General features: G+C 36.8%; 3 protein-coding genes across 4 annotated transcripts in view; 1 reads left to right on the forward strand and 2 right to left on the reverse strand.

The window, feature by feature from the left end:
• Nucleotides 1-657: 657 nt before the first annotated feature.
• Nucleotides 658-6,702, reverse strand: vps28 (VPS28 subunit of ESCRT-I). 2 transcript variants are annotated; one of them, XM_053491322.1, is made up of 10 exons: nt 6,625-6,702; nt 5,985-6,049; nt 4,856-4,884; nt 4,729-4,766; nt 4,514-4,603; nt 4,324-4,429; nt 4,003-4,104; nt 3,445-3,498; nt 3,230-3,321; nt 658-1,911 (listed from the first exon to the last, which is right to left on the reverse strand). In XM_053491322.1, exons 2-10 carry the CDS (start codon nt 6,022-6,024, stop codon nt 1,791-1,793), a joined length of 672 nt encoding a protein of 223 aa, XP_053347297.1. In that variant the 5' UTR covers nt 6,025-6,049; nt 6,625-6,702; the 3' UTR covers nt 658-1,790. The 2 variants fall into 2 exon arrangements, with proteins under 2 accessions (XP_053347297.1, XP_053347298.1); XM_053491323.1 differs by having other exon boundaries at nt 5,985-6,043; nt 6,625-6,683.
• Nucleotides 6,703-7,956: 1,254 nt separating this feature from the next.
• LOC128519341 (aurora kinase A and ninein-interacting protein) lies at nt 7,957-11,827 on the forward strand. The gene is made up of 3 exons (XM_053493042.1): nt 7,957-8,192; nt 9,929-10,091; nt 10,183-11,827. Exons 1-3 carry the CDS (start codon nt 8,085-8,087, stop codon nt 11,199-11,201), a joined length of 1,290 nt encoding a protein of 429 aa, XP_053349017.1. The 5' UTR covers nt 7,957-8,084; the 3' UTR covers nt 11,202-11,827.
• Nucleotides 11,828-11,929: 102 nt separating this feature from the next.
• Nucleotides 11,930-24,606, reverse strand: part of cap2 (cyclase associated actin cytoskeleton regulatory protein 2) — a 32,925-nt gene continuing 20,248 nt past the window's right edge. Inside the window, exons 6-13 of the mRNA XM_053493291.1 lie at nt 23,222-23,307; nt 21,437-21,542; nt 18,177-18,348; nt 17,038-17,210; nt 16,689-16,812; nt 16,484-16,566; nt 15,110-15,253; nt 11,930-15,000 (exon numbers count right to left, since the gene is read on the reverse strand). Of these exons, the coding sequence (XP_053349266.1) occupies nt 14,917-15,000; nt 15,110-15,253; nt 16,484-16,566; nt 16,689-16,812; nt 17,038-17,210; nt 18,177-18,348; nt 21,437-21,542; nt 23,222-23,307 (972 nt within the window). The 3' untranslated portion in view covers nt 11,930-14,916. The remainder of the gene's footprint in view (nt 15,001-15,109; nt 15,254-16,483; nt 16,567-16,688; nt 16,813-17,037; nt 17,211-18,176; nt 18,349-21,436; nt 21,543-23,221; nt 23,308-24,606) is intronic.

Consider the following 24,606-nt stretch of genomic DNA (forward strand, 5'->3'; position numbering starts at 1 on the left):
ACAACCCTTTCCAGATTAATGTGCAGGAAAAACTGCTTCTCTTCAACCATTGCTTATGTCTTACCCTCTTGGCATTGAGCTAACACACAAATCTGAATGCTTCAGACCAGCAAACTGCCAAAACACCTGATTTTATAAAGGCCTGCACACCTGCTGATGATCAATTAATTATCTCTATCATATTAAGTTTCTTTTCTTATTATTTTATGCTTCATTTTTGTTAAATAAAAATGACCTGGTAAAAAAATGTTATATGTTGTTTCTCTTAAGTTGTATTTGCCTAATAGTGAGACCCATTATGTTTGGATGTTTTTAGTTTTTACACAAAAACACATGACTTTATGTGCAATCACAATATGTGAAAAGGCCCAAAGTGAAAAAAAAGGTCTAATATATAGTAAAGTTGTATAGTTCGGCGGCAGACAGTTGTGTGCAGTTATAGTGTCTGAGCAGTCATATATGAACATAAGAGAGCATGATGATAAAACAGATGGAAAACGCAGGACCTGCACTCCAGGCCTCCTAACCCAATATCAGTGCCTGAACTCAATAATGCCCTTATAAGCTTAATCCTCACCACCACTCTCAAAATTTAGTGGAAAACCTTGCCAGAAAAGTGAAAGTTATTATAACAGCAAAGGGGGAATACATCTGGAATGGGATAGTAATGTGGAGTTTTAATAAATATAAATTTGCATACAGTACAGTGAAACCAATTTCTCCAAAAAGAACAGAAATAAACATGTATATCATGATCCCATAATTTACAGAAATACAAAGTGTAATTATCAGATATAACCAAATAATAATAATAATTGTATTAGCCCAAAATCAAACCACATAATACATTAGAGTTAAAACAATTTTTTATTTGCCTAGTATTTTAAACCCACTGGTTTCATTTTATTCTGCCAAAGAACTGAATGTTGGATTCCTACATAGACATTTATGTGTTCTACAAGGTCTTGGTTGAAGAGTACTAATAGGTACCCTTTCTTTGTCACTGGGGTATTCTTTCTTGCAAAATATAATTTTTAACATGGTAAATCAAATGTAATGGAAGATTCAGAATGACCTAATACGTATAGTTACACCTTAAGGATGACAGTTTTGCCTTTAATTTATTTTTAACAGTAACGAAGCTACACCAGATGCACATTTGCAGGTAATAGACAAACACTAAAGATGTAAATGATTAGTGCCCTTTTTTCTGAGCATATACTGAATTGCCTTCTAGTACTATTCCTAACGTACCTAATAAATTGACCTACCCAACTATTTAATTCCAATAGGAATTTCTGAAAGAAATTAGAATTAATGCAAACCCAACAGATTATTGTTTTACTGCAAAAATTAAAAAATATGATCATTGCAAAGAGAAACCAGGACAGAAGGTACCTCATTTCAGATGTTTTTGAATTGGGAAATCTAATTCCAAATTTTTGGCGATTGATAAAAATGTCCCACTGTTGTGTTCTCAAAAATATACGAACACACACACAGAAGGTTTCTGTCAAGCTGGTGCAGAAAGCTATGAAATAGGGCTATAAAGAAATATTAATTTGTTATATTTAACTATATAAGTTAAAGGTAATAAACTAGAAGGTGGACAGTAATATCGACAGACAGATTTTTTCACCCCACATCGCAACTTGATCACAGAAAGTCACTACACAGTTCCAAACAGCCAGAGTTCTGTATCAAAGGAGAGGATTCTGGCCAAGAGCGAAGGGAACGTATTTACAAAGGAGCGGTTGGTTACAAAGCGAGTTCTGTTTTCAGAGTGTTGTTTAGGACGAGTGTAGGAACCGGTTGAAGGCATTGTAGGCGGACTCCAGGTCAAAAAGCATCTGGCGGACTTGGGAGTCATCCAGCTCGTCGGCGGCAGACATGCTGCTCAGTGTGGTCAACCTGAAAAGGGGGGGAGAAAAGCGGTGAGAGGAAGTCAAGAAAATCATTTGGCTGATCCCTATTATTGCAATATTCCTTGAACTACTGTAGGGCGAGGTCCTAAAAAAACGGTTTTAAGTTGAAAGTGTTTAGACAGTAATGCTTTCTAGCTTAGGGTGAGCTTAGGGTTAACCTTATGGCTCAAAATAGTGATAAAGTAAAAGACATGTCATGTTTGAGGAAATACGAGGGGCGTAAAATTCAAACTGCGACTTGCAATAAAATTTCTTATAAATGTAAAATGTAAAAAAAACAAAAAAAAACTGATTGACATTTATAGAACACTTCAAGCACAGTACGGTGATAAGACTTTTAACCCTGTATGCCATAGCGTTGCCCTTACGCAACAAACCACTATTTTGGCTCGCACACTGCCCCTTTAACTTTTATTTTTAGGTAAAACATCACACTAAAAGCCTGATGATAAGTCTTTGTCCAATGAAATTTGAGGTGTGTCTTGGGGTGTTTTGAAACAGTCCTTTTGGGGACCCTAGCTGGCTTGGACACACTGTTAGCAAAAGGTTAAATAAATTTTACTTTGTAACATGTTAGTAAAAAATAAATAAAAAAAACTTGTCTGTGATGTGCATGAGCATGGGAAGAAGCATGTATAAGTAAAGATGCTTTATTAATATGTTAAAATTTTTATTTGTTGCCTCATGGCAACATTGTATGTTTGAACAATAACAGCAGTGGATGGAAATGTGCAGGGATACACACACACACACACTGTATGTTGGCTGTTTGTGCAGGTAGTTCAGTCACAGGCGTGTCATAGGTGTTCCCCACTGAATTGACTTGCAGACTGTGTCATCAACAACTTTTGTGTCATACTGTCCAAGTGTCACAGGCGACAATGTCACATTGTAACAGTAAGCAGCATCGTCTATAGTCTATATTCCTTCTTGTTTGACTTGAACAACACTCATACATTTTAAAGTTATATATGTATGTATCCATAATTAGCAAGCTAAAGGTGACATCTCCTCGAGACAACAACACTAGGGTGAAAACTAACTCATCAGAAACTCATCCTCATCTGGATGACATGTAAATACCGTGATTATTACTACTACTTCTTTTCTAAAACTTTATAACTAAAACCAAAAGTGTTAAGAAACTTATATGAGTATGTCCCGGTTTTGACTTGAGCGCCCCTCATACAATTATGGAAATAAAAACTTTGTGTGCCAAAATAAAAAAACATTAAACACGCCTTACTTCCTACATATACTCTCTCATATTATGACTTAAGCAGTAGGTAAGAATTCATGTTTACCAAAGATTGACTTTGTCTTTGGCTTCTGAATCTGGCGGCATGTTGCTCATCCTGTTCATTGTCTCCATCAGTTCCCGAAGGTCTGGCTGGATCTGAAAAACACATTGATGAGGAAAGGTGGTCCTGACAGCCTAGATTGACTGGCACTGAGATTGAGTGTGCTTTTAAGGTTTCTTGTATAAACATATATGCACAAACAGATGTAGTACGAGTACCTCATCCATGGCTCGAATCTCCAGCCGCAGTTTGTCCATGACTGTGATGAAGAGCTAAAAAATAAAAATAAAAAAAGGCATCAGGGATGAATAAGCATTTATTCATACAGTCATTACAAATGAGTCTATAAATCTAAATTAGTCTATAATAAGTCTAAATAAATATCTTTGAGGACTTGTGACTGCAGTCGCTCAATATTTCAGGACTGAAACTTCCCACAAACGTTTTTGTACGGCTAGTCTGTTAATATGATCTAAGAAAGCGATTAGGACATCTCTTAGGACAAATCTTCTGTCCTAACACGTTGGACAGATCTGCATCACAATGCATGCTAGGACAGAGTAGTTGTCCGGATAATACTTTGAAGCAGAATACACAGACTATAAATGTGGGATCCTGCAGTGTAATAAAATGCATCTTGGCACAAAACACTATACGGAGAAAAATCAGTTTAATGGACCTCCTGGAACTAGTGAATAGCACGATGAGAAGTACTGAATGAAATACTTAAAATTCAAAGCTCTAACATGATTGAGAGAAAAAAAAAAGATACCTACAGACACAATGTCCGCAATGCAGCGATTCAAATTGCCCTTGTCATCCTTTATGGTAATTGGGCGATCTTCTTTTATTCTCTCCATTGCGAGTGGACAGTCGAGCTGTAACAGTAAGGAACGTCATAAGTCAGAGGAGGTAATTAGTTTACAAAAGACCATGACGGCAAACTTAATTATAAATCTTTTACATCAGCGTGGACCTTTAATACTTAAATTTTAAATCAAGATGATCGATAATCATGTCATAGGAAAGGAGTGAGAATCGATCAAACAAGGATCATCTTAGAAAACAAAAGCACTCATGGAAGAGTAAGAAAGTACCCTGTATTTCCTACAAAAGTCATCGATTGAGCCAACATCTGATCCCTGGACCTGTTTGAAAGCAGCCTTGTACTGCACCAGCAATCTGGAGCAGGCGCCCGTGTACCTGAAAGAGCGTGACATTTGTTGAATCAAGCCTGATGCGGAAAAAATTAAAAATAAAATGAAAAACATAATAAACATAACCTACTCATTGGGAGTCACGCAGTCCTTAATGTACGCTTTCTCCAATGCTTGGAGCGTCTTCACCACAGCAAACAGCTCGGCCATGTTGTCGTACCTTTCGACACAGTCCATAACATTTAACTCAGGACAAATCTCACAATCAGGTCAATTTTATTTATTTTTAACAACATTTTACAAGAATTTTACAATTGAAAGAATCTAATCAGCGCTAAGACTTACTTTTCTCTTTCCCGGGCATTTTTGTACAGCTTTACTTCCTACAAAGGGCAAAAAAAACGGGATGAATAAGATTACAGGTCGATTCATGTAAATTATTTTTATGGCTCATACTATGGAATGATTTTACCTCATATAATTCAGGCTTATTGGCTGGAGCTGGGTGCAATAAAATGAGAAAATAAAATTAAAATATAGACAAGCATAACAAAATCAAGGTCAAGTAGCATTTTTAGTGTATTGGTGCAAAATAGGGAAATAATAGGGAGGGGGAAAACAGTTAATTTTTATGGTGTTACATTATCAAAAATCGCACGAGTTAAAACCCTCTGATCTGCCTTTTCCTCCAAAATCTGAGTGAACTAGTCTTACACCCACCCATTACACACACTTTCACCAGTCATATTTAAGCAGAATAATTATGGATGATGACAGAGATACATGCTGTTCAGCTTTGAAGTTAGTTTGTACTGTTTAAATGCAGCGTTTGGTTTATAAGTGAGAAAACTAATGTTATAAGGAACGGGCTATATTTGGTTACTCATGAAACTTTTTTTAAAGAGTTAACATTGTAACAAACTTAGGGAAAAATGCAATATCGGATTGGGATATTTATAAAATCATGATAATTATAGCACCTAGGTATAGTAATAACATAGTATCAGGAGGTGACTGGTGATCCCTAATAATTACAGAACCGGAACACAAATCAAATTAACACTTAGGTATCATGGTAATATCGTATCATCTGGTCTCTGGTCAATCTTATGTCTAGTATGTTATACGTCTGTCTCTTGGTCTCGTGAATTTCCAATGAAGATAATGCGCAGCTAAACAGATTACTCACTCACTCATCGTCTATACCGCTTTATCCTGTATTCAGAGTTGCGGGGGTCCTGAAGCCTACCCGAGGGGATACACCATGGACAGGGTGCCAATCCATCACAGGGCACACATACATACACACACATTCATACAGGCATATTGGGAATGCTAATTAACCTAATCTGCATATCTTTGGACTGTGGGAGGAAACCCACCAAACACGGGGAGAACATGCAAACTTCATGCGCACACAGATGGGAATCGAGCCTGGCCTAAACAGATTATTTCTTTTATTTCTATTCCTGAGTAAAAGAATAGAAATATACACAAGAAAATTTTTTTTTTTTAATTTTAATATCTTATCAAATAAAGTGATAATTGTTGTTGCTAGTGGTATCTTTTCTAGCGTAAACCTTTTAAATCTTTTCACGTACCTCCTCCGATGCCTCCTGAAGCAGGTATTCCATGAAACATGATGACAATCCTAAGCTGCCTGTACCTTTAGATGGTTAATACAGAAACACGATTAACAACTGGATCTGGAGAAAACTGCAGTGTGTTTGCACTTCTTATACTCATGATATCCAAACTTACATCACATTGATAAAAGCTGATTATTTGTTTAGCACAAGGACGTATTAGAATGAAAGTTAATGAGTTTTAGTGTTAAACTCCTGTCAGATTTGGAGGATTGCGGAAATAAACACTCCTATGAGGTGATACAAAGCCCGACTGCTTCGTACATGACAAGAACAAGACCCTGACATTTAGACATGTTGATATAAATGTATATTTCACAAAAGTATTTTTATTAATTATAATGTTTAATGTAGGTTTTACATTTATATGTTATACATGAAAACAGTCTATCCGAGGACAGGGGCTGCTAACATAGCATAGCAATTAGCCAGGAAGTTTAGCTTCTCGACGTTTCACTTAACTGAGTCTCAGAATTAAGTTATATATATAATGAAAAAAGTTCAGCTGCTTATGTACTTTATAGAATACTGTTAACTAACGTATTACAAATTCGGTCTACCGACGACAAAACAACACAAAGAACATATAACTCACTTCAAGCTGTGTTTACGTCAAAGGGAATCAGGTTTCGTCGCTGAATTACTACGTCACTTCCTGTCGCGTGACGCCAAGAAAGTGTTTGTGGTTGCCAAGTATTTAGCTTTTTCGTTTTCATCATTCGTGAAATGGTTAGGCTTTTCTCATAAACACACATATACTGTAACACACGTACACATTTCAGGAAAGGAAAAAACTTGTTATACATTTTTAAATACTAAATGTATTGCTATACGTTATATATTGATGTATCTAATAATATTATGATACTAATGATATGAATACTATTAATATTGTATTAATATTGTATTAGTATCGTATACATCATATATTTCTTTTCCTGAAGTGTGTACTGTACTGTATACATTTGTGTCAGACACTGGAATTATGTTTTCCATTTTTTTAAAATAGAAACAGCTTTATGTATTAGGATTTAAGATTAATCAACCACAGAAAATGCATAGCTGTGACCGACAGAATACCGAGAAATTATGTGAATGCTAGTCAATTATATTATAACCGAACCTGTTTTGTAAGGAGTAAACTGTTTTTCCCCTTTGTAAAAGTAATTCTATTATTAATTAATTAATTAATTTATTTATTTATTTATTGTTGACCATTTAAGAGTTTCATGTACAGATGAAATAAGACACATAATTTTGGGGACTGTAAAAATATGATATATGAAATGCAGACACACACAATATTTAGGATTTGGTTTCATAACCTGCATGATGCAACATTGCACAAATGCTTAAGATTGATTTATCAAAATTTCTGCAATATCAAAATCTAAAAATTGGTAATGCCAATAAGCCTAATTAGATTGTCTTTGGACTTTGGGAGGAAACCGGAGTACCCAGAAGAAACCCACAAAGCACTGGGAAAATATGCAAACTCCATGCACACAGACCCGAGGCGGGAATCGAACACAGAACCTGAAGTTGCGAGGTGAAGTGCTAACCACGAGCCCAAATATAATGTTGACGCTGAGCCATAGTCATGTGACCAAATTATTTAATTGGGGGATTTTGTTATAGTATATATGTTATAGTATAAGTTGTTTTAGCTGAATAAATACAATTAACATTTAACTTTCCTACATTCATTGTGATACTTTGAGGTCAAATACAATCCGAATATACATCTTAAAGTTAAAAGTAATTATTTTCACATAGGTTGCAGGGGTGAAATTAACGGTTATACCCCAACAGGCGGTAGAGGGCGCTAAAACAACAAATGAATCTGAGGTCTAGGAATTAAGTGTAATTGTGTAAGATTGAAAAACTTGGCAACCCGAAGACATTCTTACAAATCCTGCGCGGGAAATAATAAACGAGCATATTGTGGCAACACAACGGGGTTATTTGTTTGGTAGTTTTTTTAATGCGAGGTTAAGCTTGTTTATTATTGCGTAACGCTGTTTAAATTTATTTGTGTTAGTTGTGAGGTGAAGAATGAAGATGAGCAGAGGGAAGAGTAAGATATGTAAAGGTAAAGCTGTAGAGGAGGAGGAGTGTGGAGTCTGGCTGGACGCTGCTGAGTTAAGAGCAAAGAAACAGAAGGTAAGTTTTATTTCAAACTCAAATTTTTATAAATCACACTTAATGACATTGCAATACTATCAGGTACACATATACATATAAATATATAGATCTACAGTCATTATATATATATACTCACTTCAGGGAAAAAATATATGATATATACTATATTAATGTAATATTAATAATATGATTATATTATCTTATATATAAATAAATAATGTATAGCAATAAATTGTGTGTGTATGTATATGTGTGTGTCTGTATGTATATGTGTGTGTGTGTGTGTGTGTGTGTGTGTATATGTATGTATGTATGTGTATGTATGTATGTATTTATTTATGTATGTGTGTGTGTATTTATGTGTGTGTGTATTTATGTGTGTGTGTATGTATGTGTGTGTGTATGTGTGTAAAACGTATACAGTATGTATGTAAAATTAGGGATGGGAATCACAAGGGCCCAGCCGTTATAATCACAATACCGAGGTGTTGATTCAATTTATATTGCGATTCTACAGTATATGTATCATGGTTTTATAAATAACCTTATTAGATATAAGATTTAAGATTTATTTTAAAAACAAAAAAAAATACAATTAAATATATAGTATGCTGTGCTGCCTGCCAATGTGTGATTAGTAGGGATGTACCGGTATTGTAAATACCGTCGTACCGCAATAACAATTTTTTCCGATACTATCGTGGTCGCATTACTTGATGAAACGATAGGTCTTCTGCGAAAAGTTTTCTCAGGCGAATGGAGCGGGTGGGAGGTAGCGGGAACTCCAATTCCCATCAGCACAGGCGTGGCCATCATCCTTTGCGGTCTGTTGTCGCTACAGATCCAGTAATGCGCACATCCGTTTTAAAACTCGCTTACTCCGTAATGATTGATTACTCTTTTTATCTCTTTTTCTTCGCCGCTAATAGCAGCACCCGCCATTTCCACATTACTGGATCTGTAGCGACAACAGACCAACAGAATACTAAATTGAAACTTTATTTTTTTTACATGGTTAAATAATTTTTTGTTATTAAAATTTAACAGTTGAAGTTCCTGTTTCAAAGTTTACAGATAGATGGCTAATATGGTATGCCATTGATATGTTCAGTGTTCATGTATACTGTTTAATAAACACTTCTGGCACTTTTTTCGAGTCTCTTCATTAGTTTTGTTTTTCCTGTAAATGATTCAATAAATACCATACCGTGCCATTCATACCGAGGTATTAGTTTTGATACCGTTACATCCCAAGTGATTAGTTTAGAGCACCACCTGCAGGATCATAGTGAACTGCAACATTCACATGCAAACATTCATTCATTTATTCATTCATTCATTCAATCATTTATCTTTGGTACTGTGTATCCTGGAGCCTATCCCAGGGGACTTGGGGTAGGAGGTGGGGTACACCGTGGATGAGGTGCCAATCCATCGCATCCATGCATACACACACACACACACACACACACACACACACACACACACTTTTTTCATTAATTAATTAATTTATTTAGGTGTCGCAATACATGAATTGTTACTGAAAAGAATTACTATATGTAACTAACACTTTGTTTTTCGCCTTGCTCTCATGTGAAGTTAAACACTTGAATCTATGTGTAATTTTTTTTTCAATACAGTACATATTATAAAGTGTGCCAGTATGCCAGTCGCTGAGGAGGGGGAAAAAACAATGCATCATAATCTATGAGAAAATATATTCAATATAATTTTGTTCTCTTATTTTCTTGCAGAAACCGGTACAGCCAATAACCAAACTTCTGAATCCTCTGGCTCGGTCCGGGGGCTACAGTGTTGCCGTGGCTTTGAATTTTACCCAAACTAGGATGGAAATGCCTGCGACAAAACAAAGCATGATCTCCTCATTCTTTCTACCACAGAGTAAAAAGGGAAAAGGTGAGACAATCAAATATAATGTTTTTTTTTTTTTTTTTTTTACTGGTATCTCTGTATGCCTTTTGACTACAAAATTTATTCTTGACCTCAGGTGCAGAGGACTGCAGCTCTCTGCGGCCTTCGGGAATGTCTTCTACTCCCCTTTCTGAAGCACATACGGCCGCTAAACGAAAGCGTGAGATGAGGTTTGAACTGCCTGAAGAACTGGACGATAATAGCGGACATTCGACTTTAACAGATTCAGTGGAAGATAATGCAGATGTCGATGGAGCGTCTGGTGAAGGCGGTAATGATGATGATGATGATGATGATGATAAGGAGCAGCAGTTTTTACATTTGATTTGGGGATATCAGTCAGAGGAGTGTGAGCCAGCAGGAAAGAGAAGACCTCCTTCAATGGAGAATGTAACAGATGGACAAAAAGACAGCAGCAGAGCAATAACAAGTGGAAGTACGAATGCTGACGAGCCGAAAGAAATTCCTCAAATTCAGCTTCACGGGGATCAGGCATGGCAAAAGGACTTGCAGCATAGGAGCATTTGCACAGAAAACAGGGACGAGACTACAGCAGAAGATGTGAATACTCAGGGACTCCTAAAACACCAGAGTTTAACAGAAAAGAACGCTTCATTTTTAAATTCGAGATCTTCTTATAAGACTTTTTATAAAGATCCTGAGTTATTCGAGCGGAGGCATCAGGGGTCACCTTTAAAGAGAGACGATAAAGAAAATAGCAGACCCACATCACCCAGACACAGTACTGCACTTTCACCATTCAAGCAGCGGGCGTGGTCCAGCCCAGTTAAACACTCTTCAGGTTTTAATAAGAAACTTCATCGGACCCCTAAGAAGACAATCTGCGAGGATCAGGAGAATGACGAAGACCCATTCAGCATGCTGTTCACTCAGGACTCGGAAGGCTTTCGGGTGATCGCCCATCGCAGCAAAGGGCCACGATGCCCACTGAAGGACCGGAGTAATTCCCGTGAGGGCCGAGAGTATTTCAGCTGCACATCTGTAATGCCTCTGGAAACAGAGGAGAACTCTGATCCAGATCCAGAAATGCTCTTCACACAGGACTCTCAGGGAAATATGGTCATTAAACATTAAACACCAACCAAACGTGTTAAGTGTAGGATAAAGCTTTACGTTTTAGACATAAATGCCACTTTGATTTGCAGAAAATATTCTGTTCTACTTGTACAATTTGTGCATTTTTGACTCGTACTGCCAACTGCTCAATGTAGTGCCATGTATTATCTTTGGAATTGTCATGGCATATAATATGCTTGGGGAAAAAAAGTCTCCAAGGGCAAAATCTTCGTTTGTTTTTGTTTGTGTCAAATTATATATTATTGTTTGTTGTAATTTTAAGCATTAATGTATGTTGGTATATTGTATGCTGCTGTCAAATATTCAACTACTCTAATTTGACCACTAGAGGGCACAAATGTTTTAAAAAAAATATGTTAATAAATTGAGTTCCATCCAAATTAAGTGCTTCTGATCTACTTAATCTGTATTTTAAAAGCAGCCGAATGTTAGATGTTTAATAAAATACTTGGCAACATGACTGTAGAAATAAACTAAAATCTTAATGAAAGGTGATTATTTAAGTACAAATGTTTCACTTTGTTCAACTGCGAACATGTAATGTAATTGTTTGTGCACGTTCGATTACAAGTCAGATGTTCTGTGTTGTCCTTAAACTAATTAAAATGCTTTCTTAAAGCAGAAATCACAACAATAAATGAATAAACACTCGCTGGGTCTCTGTGGGTTTGTATAAAAAAGAAAATAAATCAATAAACAAATAGTGGACACAAAAGAAGAGAACATTCAGAGAGCTAATATGTTTTAATTGCAGGACTAGTGTGAAGATACACATTGTTCTTCCTTTGAAATATCAGAGTTACTCCGGATGCTGATTATAACATCAAACAGATTTAGATTTGTTCTTATATATAACCAAAAAAGCTCAGTTTTGACAAATGGATTTTCCTTTTTCAATTCGAGCAGCAAAAGTTAGAACTACAAGTTCAGTAATTCACAAGTGAAAGAATTCTACATTCACATTAGTGAAGTCTACAAAATGCTTTCCCAGACATTTTTATTTTTTAACATATCTCCTGGGTACATTTACGTCTTTTTATGAAAGTCTGCTGTACACAGTGTATCAGTGGTTTATAATTAAAACGGCTGGGTTGAAAATAATCCCCTTAAAAAGTATTTGCAGGTTTTCGAATACAATTCAAGACAAACCTGGAATGGCCATTAGTGACAGAGAAAAATATAATTATTTAAAAATACTGTAGCTTTAGATTTCTTCGAACGGGCATATTAGAAACGAGGAACTTTTCCAAACTTGTCCTTTGGAATCCTTGAGGTTAGGTAGTTCATGTCACTTTGTGACCCTTAATGAGTTTAAATCCCAGATTGCTCAAAATCTTCTGTTGTGCCTTTAACTTCAACTGGGCTTTTATAGGTCACACTGGATAAAAGTGTCAACCAAAGAAATAAGGGTTGACCCCGTAGACATCTTACATAATAAACTTCATATAGCAAGATAACATGTGGTTACGTTATGAATATATCAACAAAGAATATCTTTAGTGAGCTGAGCAACTGAGGTTTCTTCTATTCTATGTTTGTATACAGTGCAGTCTATATAGTGTTGGTTATGACATGGTGGTTATATGATACAGTATATCAGTGTATGATCATGATGGCACAGGTTGACCGTATACGTTGCTATGAAACACACAGTGCTGGCTGATGCCTACAAGTAAACCAAATACATGGTAGGTTATACATAACAAAATTGCTACCTTAAAAACAGAAAAAAAGATATAAAAAATTATCCTTGAGGCACACATTTGTCTGCACATTCAGTGTCAGTTTCTCACATTCACCAAGTTTTATTTTCAGTCTTATGAATCTTGTTCACTAGTCTAAGTCCTGGTCTTAATCTCAGTAAAAAAAAAAAAAGAAAAGAAAAAAAGAAACACTATTTAAAATCTCAAGCTTCTTCTTAAAACAGAAATTAGGTTTAAAGTTAGTTGGACACAAAGACAGTAAATGCATAGTACAAACGTATGAGATTCACAAGTACTGAGCTCCTTAAGGGACATGGGCGGGGGGGGAAATCTGATTGGTGACATAACAGAAAAAAAAGTGTGAGAATATCCAGATCAGCGTTCATTTCATTGTAAATTAAACTACAAATCACAAATTAAAGGAAATAAGAAGTTGGCAAGCCACTTGCATAAGGTTGCATAATCTCGCCTTCTGCAAGTGCAAGAACTGGATCTCACTAATTAATGCTTAGAAATGTTTATCACTAAGGTGCGGCTTAAAATTCTTGTTTCTTTGTACAGTTTAGGACAATATTTGTTGAATATTAAATCACAGTGTCACACAGCACATTCATGTATTGTTAAGTGATTTATAAATAACAATGCATCTGTAATTGGTTAGAAACCTAAAGCATGAAGGAAGAACTTGTTTGGAAAGTGTTGTGTTTTTTTATGACATTTAGCATGGTTTATCTATCGCTTTTCAACTAATAGTTAGTAATTTTAAAATATTTGATCATTTTAGGTATAAAACACAATTATTTATTTTTGTTTTTTTTCCCACCAGATTTTCTCCCTAATTTAGTCGTGTCCAATTCCTCCCGGTCACTAGGGGGCTCCCACATTAAACCTACTACTACCATTCAGTCGGGAGGGCCGAAGACTATCGCGTTGTTAATGATGATTATTTTGCTCTTGTAGTTAACCGTTGTCTAGCGATTGACCCAGCAGTATGAGTCACTAAGGTTTTTGAGATCTGAACAGCGATACCTCTGCATATGAATTTATTCCGTTCCATAGGCGAGTTCTTAAGGTGAAATTTTCCCATAGGAAAGAATGTACGTAAATGCAGATAATCTGTTCAAGCCACACAAAAATATTACCAATATTACCGATTTCCAACGCTATAATCATATTTGTACATATAGTGTAAAAGCAATCAAAACATTAAGAAAAGATATGCGAATTAAGTAAAATATGAAATAAATATACATTAAATCTCACTTAATTTTTATTTGATTTCTCTTGGCACCGGCTGCTTTAAAAACCAAACTGAAAGCGGCTCCCCTTTCTTCTTGCTACCGTCCTTGCTAACATTCTTGGGACCCCATGGTGATACGTCTTCACTAAATTTTGCACAAAATCCAAAAAAAACCTACAACTGTTTTCAGTTTCTGTTTTTTACTGACACAAAAAGTTTAAGTTCAAAAAGTTTTGAACAGCTCCGGGACGTACGAGCAACTTAGCTGGCATTCGGATTGGCTCGGTTCCATCGCTCGTATGCCGAATTTCAGTTCTTAAGGTGAAAATTCGTAATGCAGAGGTACAGCAGTACCGCTTTTTTCTTTTATGTATTTTTTAAGTCCCTTTAGGGGCTCTGTACTTGCATGCCTTTGAACAAACAGATTTTCTTCATTTTTAAAATAATCCAAATAGATCTCTTCTTGGGAAGACGCAGGTTTAATAATTTTTTTATTACAAATATTTGAAAAAAATTAAACAAATAAACAACAACCATTTTTTTATTTATTGTGGGTAAATCTGAACCTTAATCCTGGATGTTACTGAATTTTTATTTATTTAATTTTTCCTATTTTTCCTATTCTCACACTAAACAGCCATTTTTTAAAATGCAGAATTGTCCCTAAATGTAATTCAGATACATGATGACTCTGTGTCTAAAAGGTTGTCTGCTGAGAGTGCAGAAAGAGATACCAGCAGAAAACAGGAAATGAAAACGAATCTGTCAATCAGCCAGCGATCTCAGTCGGCTCCGTCACCAGCTTGGACCCGTCCCAAATGGTCTTAAACTGCTCTGGCACAGGAAACTCTCTCTGTTAATACAGCAAGTTAAGAAGAAAAAACAAATGGTGTGTAGCTGATTCATTCCGATCATGTCAATGAAGCGAAAAAGTGAAACAGAATATTAAAGAGTTAACTCACATAATCATCATCTTCCTGAGGAACCAGAATGTTCATTTCTGAACTCTTGGCACTGATAATCTCACAGTCAAGAGATTCCTTACTTAGGTAGACGTGACATCCCTCTGTCTTATTAATGGAAATGGTGGGCACTTTTCCCAAAACCTAAGTGAAAGACATGATTGCATGTGTACTTTTTTTCAAGCATCTTCAATAAATTTTTCTTATTGCATTATGTTACATTATCCTTTTTAAAAATAGATTTATACAATTTAATTTGTTTGCATTTTTGTTTACCTGATTTTCTCCCTAATTTAGTCACAGTCAATTCACACCGATCAGGCAGCTCCTTCTCACTCCCTTATGTCACTTAACAATCAGGAATGGAAGCGGCATGCCACGCCCAGGAGTAGGCGCTTTCCTTCCGCTTCCACATTACAGATGCATAGGATTGTCTAGTGTCATTATAACTGATAAAAAAAGACAGGATCCCATCTCTTTCTCTCTCTCTCTCTCTCTCTCCCTGGACTCCTGGCTGTGACATCATCAAAGTAGTGTATGAACTTGCAATCCCTGGATAATAGTGTGAACGCTTTTCTGTTTACAGACACGACCATGTCTATATAAGAGGTCAAAAGAAATGACAGAAGTTCTTTGAAACAGGACTGTGTCAAGGCTCTGAAAAAATCAAGGCCATGAAAAACAAAGTGGCATCAACTAGTCTCAAATCATAGAAGTTCATAAGCAGTTAGACATTACTTGCTGCTGGCCATCTAGCCTAACTAAGCAAACAGGAAGAAAGACTTTAATCAGAAGTGAAGATAGGAGTGTGGAGTTCCTCGGTGGACACATACAACAACCTAGCACTAAACAGATCAGGTCTTTAAAAAATAAAGCCAGTCCTTAGTTTAAAAAAAAGGCTTTTAAGGCCAAGAGAAATAATTAGTCTGATTAGCCTGAATGGAAAACATTGAATGAAGAGAAATGAAGAGGTGCCACTCTTCATCTGGCTAATCCTTTAGTTATGGTATGTTAAGGCATGGTGGTGGTAGCATTTGCCTGACAGGCATATATGGATCCAGGGAAAAATAAATAAAGATATAATACAATAATAACCAGAAACACACCGCCCACTGTATACAATGAAAAAGTGACTTTACTCTAGTAGCCCGGTCAGATCACAGACCTAACCAGACTTGAAGTCATGCTTCCTGCCCAATGGTTAAATTGACTTAAATTGTGTCCAAGGATGCATCAACAATGTTTTGCATTGTTTTTTTTTTTATTATTATTATTATTATTATAGAGTTTGGGTTGTTTTTGCAGATAAGTTTAAAAAAAAAAGAGAAAAGAGTTTATATTCTACAGTAAATTCTGCAGGGTGTGTATTCTGACCTGGAGCTTGATGTCTCTGGAGTTGATGATTTCAAAGATGCCAACCACATTCTCAAACACAAGGCCCAGCTTCTTGCAGTTGTCTACATGAAAAAGTCAAAAACCAACAGTGTCAAACATGTTCAGTACATCCATGTTAAAGGAAACTCGTGGGTACTGAATGGGATTCGCTCTAAAGGGAGTAATGCGAAAGCGCTCCACGCACCCACTATAATGGAGTTGACTTTGCCTTTAATCTGAAGGGTAGAATTGTTGCAGTTGAAGATGTAGACCACCTGTTTCAGCTCCGTTTCATCTATTACCAGATCATGCACCTGTTCCTGGTGCTCCTGAAGGCCACACACACACACACACACACACACACACACACACACACACACACACACACACACACACCTCAGCCAATGGGTTGACAGCAGATATGATCCCTGGGAGCTCCAGGTAAGTAGATTATTGACAAAATAAAAAATTTATTGACAAAATATAATATTTATTTTCAATCATTAATACCATCTATTTGCGAGGCCACCCGCCCCCCCACCTCCCGAACTTACCACCCTCCACTTCTTCCCCTCCAGTTCCAATACAGGAGATCTTTTCTTGGCTGAGGTTTGAGTAGAGAAACTCGGGGCTCTGGCTTTTGTAGGAGACGTCTGGCCTGTCCCACCCTGAGAGCGAAGACCAGGGTTCTTGTGGGTCTTCTGCTCATCGCACACATGCTTCAACCCTAAAAAAAACAACAACACAAGTTTATAAAAGCACATTTTATTTAACAAAGTATTAAATTCGATCTAACTTTTAACTCATCATTCATTTTCTTCTTTTAAGATCTTGAAAAAAATAGATTAGAAAATAAGATTTATGTGCTTAGTAATTTGCGTCATTATAATATATTATAATAAATAATATATAGGGTGAAATTATTGGACTACATTAAGGATCAAAAATTGGAAGGAAGAATTGGCCAAAGCATTATTAAAAAATGGAAGGACAGCACTAAATTCCTAAATTTTGAAGAAGAAACATGGTCTGAGAAAAAAAAACTGTAATAGACTGTAATCAGAGATCACTTAAATGCGTGGTGGAGTTTTTAATACGCTATGTTTAATAGTGAAAGTAAGAGTACTTCAACACTCTCACAAAAACAAATGAACAGCTGTAAGGCCATGGAAAAACCACTTACAAGTGAGAATTATAAATAAATAAAAAAACACTTCTATATGCTGGGGAGCACAAAGACTGGACTTTGAGCTAATAAAAAAAAAAGGTCATGTGATCTGATCACTTTAGATTGAGCCTATTCCAGAATGATGGGCGTGTCAGGGTAAGAAGGGAAGCGCATGATGCACCCATCATGCATAGTGTCCACTGTACAAGCCTCTGGGGACAGTGATGTGATCTGGGGTTGCTTCAGTCACTCAGGGGGAGACCCAGCAACGTTATGTGGTAATAAAATGAGTCTGGAAAAAAAAGTCTGGATTGTTACCATATCCATTTGTAATTTTTTTGTACTCGCTATATCTTTGCCAGTCTTCATTTCTCCATTTTTTTCTCATATTAGTCAGGTCTATCGCTAACTGCTGTCACTGTGCAGTAAGTGTGAGCTGTCTGTCTGTAAAAGAGCAAGAGCTTTTTCTTTGCTAATATTAATTAATGACTGCTAACAAGCAACGTTTGTCTTTTACTTTCACACCTTTAGTTATGGCCTCTCCCTGGTTGAGCTGGGCGAACAGAGCTGAACGCTGAGCTGCACCGCTGTCAGGCTTTGGACCTTCGTCTGTGAACGCAGGCGGAGCGGGAGGTGGAGGTGGAGGGCAGGGAGTAGCAGCTTCAGCCACGGACAGGGACGAATGTGCTATAGGACCCTGTTTTAAAAAAAAGCAATAAGCTACAGAGTGCTAAAGGGAACGTTTTTTGTGTTTTCCTTATTCGTCAATTATAATTTAAAAAAAACATGCTTGGTTTGTTGCTGTGGAATCAGTGAAATCTATGGTACAAGTGAGTATGTTCTAGAAATCACTCTGGCACAAAAGATGAACCTGCTACATGTTGACCTTCCTGTAGGGGGCGTATAAAGCAACACTTTGGTTTGTACACTTGCATGTTACTGCATGTATTTTTCTTTATTGATGGTCTCCAAGAGCTAGTGAAACACTGGGATGAGTGCATTAGTGTAGCAGCGGATTATATAGAGAAATAAAGGAAGATTTTACTCTCATAACTGGTTTCTGTTCTCCTGCACAATCAAAAGTCCCGGTTTGACTTGAACACCCCTTAGTAGATAATGTAATAACTGAATAATGTAATTAGATCACAATAACATGACACGATTTGGTCAGATTCATTCTAAGATAATTTTGGCCGATTACGCTTGTTTAAAATAATACAAGTAATGTATAAACATACTGACGAGAGCTTAAACACCAAGTCTGTAGAAACAGACAAACGTCAAGCAGTTGGTTACCAGGATCAATGAAGCACACTTAAGCCTTTTTCCTGTGTCAGCACAGCTGCCATTGACAGTTGCCCACAATCTCCTCTTTAACACATACACCACAACAACTGCTACACACACACACACACACACACACACTCATCTTTTCTTTTCCAATGTAAACAAGCTCACACGCTGCTGTCACTCCAGATCGTTGTGCTGATATGCCGGTTCAGCACAGGTTCAGAGGCTGACCCTTAACCTATGACACCAGAAGGTCAATACTGAACAGAATTAAGGTTACAAAAGTCCACATGAGGGATTTGGAGTTTATGGTAAAGCCTGCAAACATGCAGTGAGTCTCCCGGCAGTGGGTTTTATTATAGAGGTGAAGTGTTGATCAAATGAGAGGAGAGGTTAAATTACCCAAGGCGTATGTCTGTGAACAGGTGGGTGATCTAAACACACACTGGGCTTTTGTTGGAGGTATTTCTTTGGTAAAACCCTTTCAAAGAGACCCAGAGAGCCACCTGTCCACGGCACACACTCCATCACACTCTAACCCTTCACAGCAAGAGGGACAGCTGACACACACAGCTACTGCAGGTTCTTAGGTTTCCAACCACACACACACACACACACACACACAAGCCTGTTCACCACCCCCCGAAAAACACATGCACACTTCCTTCAAACTTCATCCCAGATGACACCCAGCGACCAAAACTCAAAGACCCAGTTCAGACCTGGTATTAACATTCGTTCCGGGTGATCCGATGACACACGGTCAGCTGAGATGAATGGCTCATGTATTGTATTTTTGAATGCGTCTCCACTGCCCACTTGTGATCGCATTTTGTCGGCAGCACATGTGCCAAATCTGCAGCGTCATGTCACTTCAAGAGCAGATCCAACAATACTGCTAGTTGTAAAAGTCACTATATTGGGATTCTATATTCCTTCCAGCCTGTTTAGTGCATCTTATGCATGTGACAGTAGGATTATACTGCACTATTTTTCATAATACTTAATGCTTCTTATCTATCCGATCCATGCTTTGTTTTTGTAAATATGCATACACATTTATATTTTATCAGATATTAAAAAAAGCACACTCGCTAAATACAATTCCAAGCCCTTTTATGTAGTGTCCATAACTTTTTTTTATTAAAAATTTTCAATGATCTTAATTGTCATTTAGATGAAACTTGGCCAATTTAGATTTCACATGAAAAGACAAACGTGAAAACGTGAATTATTCTAAGATGCAAAGATGTTAAGATACTGCAACATGAATTTGACATGGTTACGGACACTACAGATTTTTTGCTTCTTCAGCTCTTATTAAAAACTAATTGAAGTAACATTTTTACAGGTCATATGCTTTTAGATATTTACCGTTTTAGTACTAATACTCAAAGAAATAGGAATAATAAACATTTTAAATGATTATTGTTTGAAGAGAGACAGTATAACACTGAAAAAAAAAAAAATTATCTCTATAAAAGGCCAACTTGGCATTTTTAGGAAAGCAAGATCGGTCACTTTTATGTTGCATGAACTTTAGAAGTAGTTTCTAATTTTTATGTTATACAAATAAATAAATAAAATCAGCACCAAAGCTGTGTTTTGGCCAACAGCTTCACACGTTTCACACGTTTTCAACACACACACACACACACACACACACACACTAGAAAGAGGAAAGCGAAAGCAGACAAAAATGTGAATTGCATTTAGTGAACGTGTAGCAGAAAAGCAGCTGCACATTGTCAATGGTTGTTTTTTTTTCTTTACAAATCCCTCTCACACACACACACACACAGACACACACACACACACACACACACACACACACTAACACAAGGCTATAAAGTAAAATATAACAGCATCTCCTTATTGTAGATATCCTTTTTCCAGTAGATATCGGTCGTGAGTTCAAGTCCGGAGATTTATTTGCTCTGTGCTTTCTGACCATTTAAGCCAAAAAATTAAATAAACACATGCATAAGCATAAAAAGCACCATACCCTGCTGAAACGTTTCCTCTAGCCTTTTAGGGGCAAACTCTGAATGAACAGAGTAGCTAATAAAACCAGAACCGTCTTTTATCTAAAAACGCTGAAGTCCAGAGCACACATAGAAACAGGAGAACAGAAAGAGAAATGGGGGTGAAATTAAACCCCTTTTGGAAAGAAGTTTTACCAGATGTGGACATCGGGTTTTTTTGTGTGTGTGAGAGGACCCTACACCCGGACAGTTATCTCAGCTCTGATCAGCTCGATGCTCATTGAAGCAACCCCTTCATGACTAAAAATGGAAAAAAATATCCATTCCTGCATTTTAAGGTTCGAACTAATCCTCATTTGAAGATAAAAAAAAAAAAGATGAATGCACCAATCATCTGACAGATTCCTAGGTTTAATCTGGTGCAGCTGCTGTGCAGAGTGCGTTTGATGACAGGGATGGGAATGGGACTCGAATACTTTCGAATGTTCGGAAGGAAAAATTCCTACTCACAGTTTTGCTCCAGACGAGTCCAGTGGTGTGGTGCTGTTTAATAAAAGCCTGCAGTTCAGTCCAGATACTCAGGTAGGATCGAACCCATTCCACATGGCACGGGTCACTGGAGCCGAATCAAGAACCGCACAGATTACTATTTACGATTTGAAGCATTTAGTATCCTTCATTCTTCATTATTTTTAAATTGCATACATAAATTTTAGATAAGTAGGCAATGTGTACGTAGAGAATAAAGGTGGCAGAGATTGTTGGCTGACATTAGTATTATTATAGTCTATTATTCTTATAATTTTTATAAGGGGTCGTTCAGGTCAAATTGAAAAACGAATCTGAGAATAAAAACTCCCTTTATTTCTCTATATAATCCCCTACTACACTAATGTACCTATCCCAGTGTTTCACTAGCGCTAGGACACCATCAAGGTAAAAAAGTTTTCTCACCGGAGCCATGATCGGACTGCCTGTCTGATTTTACGTCTAATAAAAGCTGGCCTGCCAGGAACTCCTTTAATTGCCCAAACATGTGGAAATGGCTTGGAGCGAGGCCAGGAATATACATGGATGTAAAAATAACCGCCAGATTAGTTCCTGTAATGCGCAAATGGTGTTGGTGAATGTAGCAATTTACTGTATCTGTCGATTTTCAAGTAGGGATGGTTCCACTCGCTGAATGTCCACGGGAACGACTGCGATGACCTCTGACCCCTCACCTCTGAGCCCAGGATCGTAATTTACAAATATACGGCCTACTTTAGACCATTTGCTAAATTGCATTGTTTTACTGTTCCTGTTCATGTCTTAAACGGTGGCCTCCCAGGAACTCCCCAAACATGTGGAAAGGGCTTGGAGCGAGGTCAGGACTGTATAGATGTTATCCGTCGTTTGTCAAGTATCAGGTGCTCAAACTCGCGGAATGTCCACAGACGTTCGGCCAACTTTAAAACGTCTGCTCATGTTTAAATGTTTCTTTGCTGCTGCGAGTCTCATCACCTTGACATTGGGTGCTTGACGATTTCTGTAAATATCAATCAGCTTTACACGTCACAACCAATTCCATCGCAAGTCCCGGTTTGACTTGAACGTCCCTTGTATATTTTTCAGTTCTTAGTTTCTTGCTTTTCTTTACTTTCTCTCCTTTCAGATGTTTCATGTTATGTTCTTTTGCATATAACTCATGAAGCTGTTTTGGTGTCTGATAATTATTGAGCAATCACTGAATGCACCTGCTATGATTTCTCATCTGTTAACAGTGACCTAGATACCCATGTTTGGAAACCCGTGACTACAGAAATCATGAACCTGCCACAGAGTTACATAATGAACATCACATCACAATGTGCAGTTTAGGATTTATTTTAAAATATATCTATAATTAATACCTTAGTACGCCAGATTGAATTAGCCATGAATTAATCTATTTTACCAGAGAGGTTTTTATGAGTGCTTCAGGAGAGACAGTTTAAACCCGTCCAGGAATTGCAGCATATTTTGGACTTTATGATTCATAACGAAGAAATCTGAACTACCTATGAAGGTTACAAACCACCTGCACTCTGCTAAAATCTATTTTTAAGTCACTGTTGAATCCCCAACACATGGCCTTCAATTTTCAATTTAATCAAATTTGGGAATATAGGAAAGTCCTTTATATCTCTTTCTATCTCAGTAGACATAAAGTACAGATTTATTGTGACTCATAGATATCAGAGCCTATATCTATAAATAATGTCATTATAAATAATTCCACTGTCTATGAAAGTAATGGTTATAAGCATGACTTACGTGTCTTTGTAATCTTTTAGCACTCTGTTAGTGTAGAACATAGCAGCATCGTTCATCTCCTTCACATAGGGTCCTGGTTTCTGATTCTAACACATAAACAGTAAAGGTAATTGTTATGCACTTCAAAGTCGTTAAGAGAAACAGTCCAGTAAATAATGAACACGTAAAACAATATCAGTAATACTGTAATACTGCGTCCCGACTCGTATATAATGAGGCAGAAGTGTAAAAGGTTTACATCACTGGCACAGCTACAGAGTAGTGTAAACTATATCATGAGAACCTAAGAAGTTTTGATTAGGTACAGTAATATACACATCTTTAGGGAAAAGAGACAAGCAACCGAAGGACTTTGACAGAGTCCAGAAGATACACAGCCCCGTGAGTAAGTGACAAAGATTAAGTGAAAGAAAATACTCAGAATGCTATTTCAATCCACTGTAAATATTGATAAATAGCCTCATCACTGATAGGATGAACACTGAACATTGAAGTGTATGCGGAAATAATGCCGCCTTATGGCATTTAGAAATGTTGGCCTTATAAGGAAAATGAGACGGAGAAATAAATTCGAGCGATGATTACATGACTAGACCATGACTAGTTCTAAAGCTTTAATACTCTTCAAAAGTCGAAAGATACGCAGATCTTAAATAACATCAAAGCCATTGTTTGTTTTTTTTCCCCAAAATTTCCCAGCATAGCTTAACGGACATTCTGTAAAACTGAGAGGTTCTTCAGCGCCATTACATTTTCTTATTAATGCATGCCTATAAACGTAATAAACTGAAAAAGGTGAGGAAAAGAGCTTAACTGTATTGTTAACTTATATATGTCAAATAACCCTTAAGGCCACCAACATTCTTATCCATGAACACAAAGCTTCGCCCCAGTTAGGAAGGAGTGACTTCTCTTTTAAGCAATAAGATAGGCTGGTTATTTTATTAAGAGACTATATAAATGTGGGCTATATTGTCAGCCAAAACAGAGTCTTCGTGCTAATACAGAAAATGTGTGTGCCAAGGAAGCTGCTTCTGACGTTTATGCAACATGGAAGTGACCAATCTCACATCCCTAAGAGGGTTCTAACTTTAGCCGTTTTGGAGAGATGATTTTTATATGACCCCTGAAACTGGCCTTTTTTTAGCGTTATACTGTCTTACTTTAAACAGTAATCATTCCAAATGAAAATTATTCATATTTCTCTATTAGTATTGATACAAAAATTTATGTAAGCTTCTAAAAGAAAAATCTGTGGTGTCCGTAACCATGTTAAATTCATTTTGCAATATTTTTACAATTTATCATTTTAGAATAATACACTTTTTCAGGTTTATGTCTTTTCATGTGAAATCTAAATTGGCCTAGTTTCATCCGAATGACAA

Source organism: Clarias gariepinus, chromosome 3 (assembly GCF_024256425.1).
Source record: "Clarias gariepinus isolate MV-2021 ecotype Netherlands chromosome 3, CGAR_prim_01v2, whole genome shotgun sequence".
NCBI classification, from domain to species: domain Eukaryota; kingdom Metazoa; phylum Chordata; class Actinopteri; order Siluriformes; family Clariidae; genus Clarias; species Clarias gariepinus.